Below are 2,653 nucleotides of genomic sequence, written 5' to 3'. Positions count from 1 at the left end.
ATAATAACTTACCCTGTCCATATCATGAAAGATGCTTCTTGTCCTGAATTTTTAATAAAATCAAACGCTGACAAGATAAGGTGATATGGAGAATCACACATAACATCTCCAAAAGGGCCAGGATTGGAGGCATTTGTGCCTTTGGACGAAGCACACACTTTTGTGTGGTCATCTGTGATGTGGTACGTAGGGTCTAAGTGTAAGTCAGTCACATGCCAGAACTGTCCTGGTGATTAGAAAAGAAATGGTGTTAAATCTAATTCTTTTTTTTGGTCTTTCTACGTAAATATTTACAGTCGGATGACAGGTTGTTGCTCCTCCCTGTGATATCCCTCTCTCTCACTCACCTCGTGTAAAATGGATGCTGACACCTACTGTGATTAAGGGACATGAGATTATAAATATACTACATTTTTGTAAACCAAAACTGGAAACACATTAAGGACATATCCATCTTATATAATTTCATACCTAGATTTATATATCTCTAGCATCTAGAATATGTCTGACCTACATTAGGCTCTCAACAAACATTCTTTAATTAGGCATAGGCAGATTTCAGGATTCCCTCTGGCAATGAAAGCTAAACTAGAACCAGTTTCTCCAGGCTTGCAGTCCAGTGTTCTTTCCACTACACTGGATTCCCAGACAGGTAAGTGAGGGGTAATTACTTAGATGCACTGGAGGGTGTCTTTAAATAGTAGCTAAGAATGAGCTCTGACAGGCCCGTCACCTGAGATTTATGAATAGTGAACCTTAGGAGGCCTCACCTTCCACTTCTAATAAAATTGTATATAAAATGCTGAGTGTGTGTGTGTGTATATAAAATGCTGAGTGTGTATGTGTGTGTGTGTGTGTGTGTGTGTGTGTGTGTGTATGTGTGTCCCCAAGACCATAGACCTGCCCTGCAGCAGAGCCCACACTCTAATTCAGATTCTCGGGTTAGCAATCCAAAGTTCTTTTCCCTACACCACAACTACTTTCTTTAAAAATATTTCCACAAATATGTGTGTGTTGTCAACATAGGTACGTAAATGCTCAAAATTATACCAAAAAAACCTTATTTATCTTAAATGTTTTAATTTATCCTAGAGGATCTGGTAAACCATGTTTGGACATATTGCTGTTTAAAATACGAGCTTCTGTTCACTAGTATTTGTTTATGTCAGTTCCTACCAAATAGTCCAGCAGGTCCTGACCTACCAAAGCTAAGGAGTTGTGGCTAAACACCGTCTGGTGGAGCTTCCCTGCGTTTTTGTCCTCTTGACCACCAGGACTTGGGCAGGAAAGCGAGACTGGGCACTGGCGTGCGCACACACATACACACCAAATAAGTGAGCCCGAGGCCGTCATGGTGGGTGTTGTAAGGAAACCCAAACATTCTGGGTTGGGTTGGGGGTTTACATCAAATGAAAAAGTAAAAGAATATATCCCATGTGAAACGGCTGAGTCCACACTTCAGCAGCTCTTTGAAGTTCCCTTTCCCTTCCTCTTCCCCCGGGATTCAACCTTGCTGCTTTCCTACCAAACGTCGGAGGTGGGAGCGGCGATTCGCTGGACTCCCGCACGGTGTCACTGAAGCCTTCAGCAATCGGATTCTCAAAAGCAGAAGGTGAACTTGCCATTGGTTCCCCCCAAGCAACCGGGGACCTTTTATCTCTGAATCCTACACAGCCACCTGATTAAGCACGGCTCCAGCTTTAGTGAGAGCAGGAACCAGCAGACAAAAGTGTTTTGGAACAATTTCTTACGCCTGACAGTTGGGAAACCGTTCTTGTTTTCAACTGCCCAAGAGCTGAGTCATGAGGACTTGGCTTTCAAAGAGGAGGCATTTTCCGCACTGCATTTCCGAAGTCACATGAGAAAGGGCGACAGATAAGACGGGAGGTTTCAGGACTCAGCACTGCGCCGATGCCCCAAACAACTGGCTAACTTTCCCCTCTCTAAACAACAGAGCAATTGTTTTGTCTGGGAGGTGTGGGCACCTTGCTCTTTGCAACTGACGGCTCAGGTGGCATTGTGAAATCTCTCGTCCAACATTTATCTGTCCGGGGCCAGTGGCTCTCACACTGTCGCGTCTACCAGAATCACCAAGCGGGTTTCTTAAACAGATTGCTGAGCCCCGATCCTCGGAGTTTCGGGATCGATAGGCGAGGGTAGGGACGGAAAACTTGCATTTCTCACAAGTTTAGGGGATGCGGGTGCTGGCGGCCCCGGCCCACACTTTGAGAACCAGCCCTGCAACCGGCACCGTGGAAAGCGCTGAGCCTGAGCGAGACCCTCCCGCCCGCAGCCCAGCATCGGGGCAACGTGAAAAGAAGGTCCCAACCTGGACTTGGGGTGGGTGGCCCCGAGGCTGTGATCGCGCTCTGCCTGGGGGAGGGGGCAGAAAATGTCACCACACTCGGCGGCGGGGACCGAAGATCCTCCGAGTCCCACTGAAAGGTACACCCGGCGGCGTGCGGAGCGCCCTCGGCTCCCCTCCGCTCTGCGCGGACTCCGGGCCGCGGGAAGTGCGGGACAGCCGACTCCCAGATGTTTCCCAGAGGCACGCAGCTGCCTTCCTTCCTTCCTTCCTTCCTTCCCCGGGAGCAAAACTCCTGGACACACTAAGTGCAGCCCCTGCGAGGAGCGGGCTCCAGCCGCCACGCGC

The 2,653-nt window shown here is 48.5% G+C and overlaps 1 protein-coding gene across 2 annotated transcripts in view; it reads right to left on the bottom strand.

The window, feature by feature from the left end:
* The window catches only part of SMPDL3A (sphingomyelin phosphodiesterase, acid-like 3A), a 15,421-nt gene extending 13,781 nt beyond the window's left edge, over positions 1-1,640 (bottom strand). The window contains exons 1-2 of one of the 2 annotated variants that reach the window (XM_005858946.2): positions 1,526-1,640; positions 13-226 (exon numbers count right to left, since the gene is read on the bottom strand). In XM_005858946.2, coding sequence (XP_005859008.1) covers positions 13-226; positions 1,526-1,625 — 314 coding nt within the window. In that variant the 5' untranslated portion in view covers positions 1,626-1,640. The remainder of the gene's footprint in view (positions 1-12; positions 227-1,525) is intronic. The other variant, XM_014533762.1, reaches the window with a different exon arrangement.
* Between the last annotated feature and the right edge of the window lie 1,013 nt (positions 1,641-2,653).

The sequence above is a fragment of the Myotis brandtii genome, unplaced genomic scaffold (genome assembly GCF_000412655.1).
Source record: "Myotis brandtii unplaced genomic scaffold, ASM41265v1 scaffold123, whole genome shotgun sequence".
NCBI classification, from domain to species: Eukaryota; Metazoa; Chordata; class Mammalia; order Chiroptera; family Vespertilionidae; genus Myotis; species Myotis brandtii.
The sequence above is the reverse complement of the archived record's forward strand: the minus strand, read 5'-3'. Positions and strand labels throughout refer to the sequence as shown.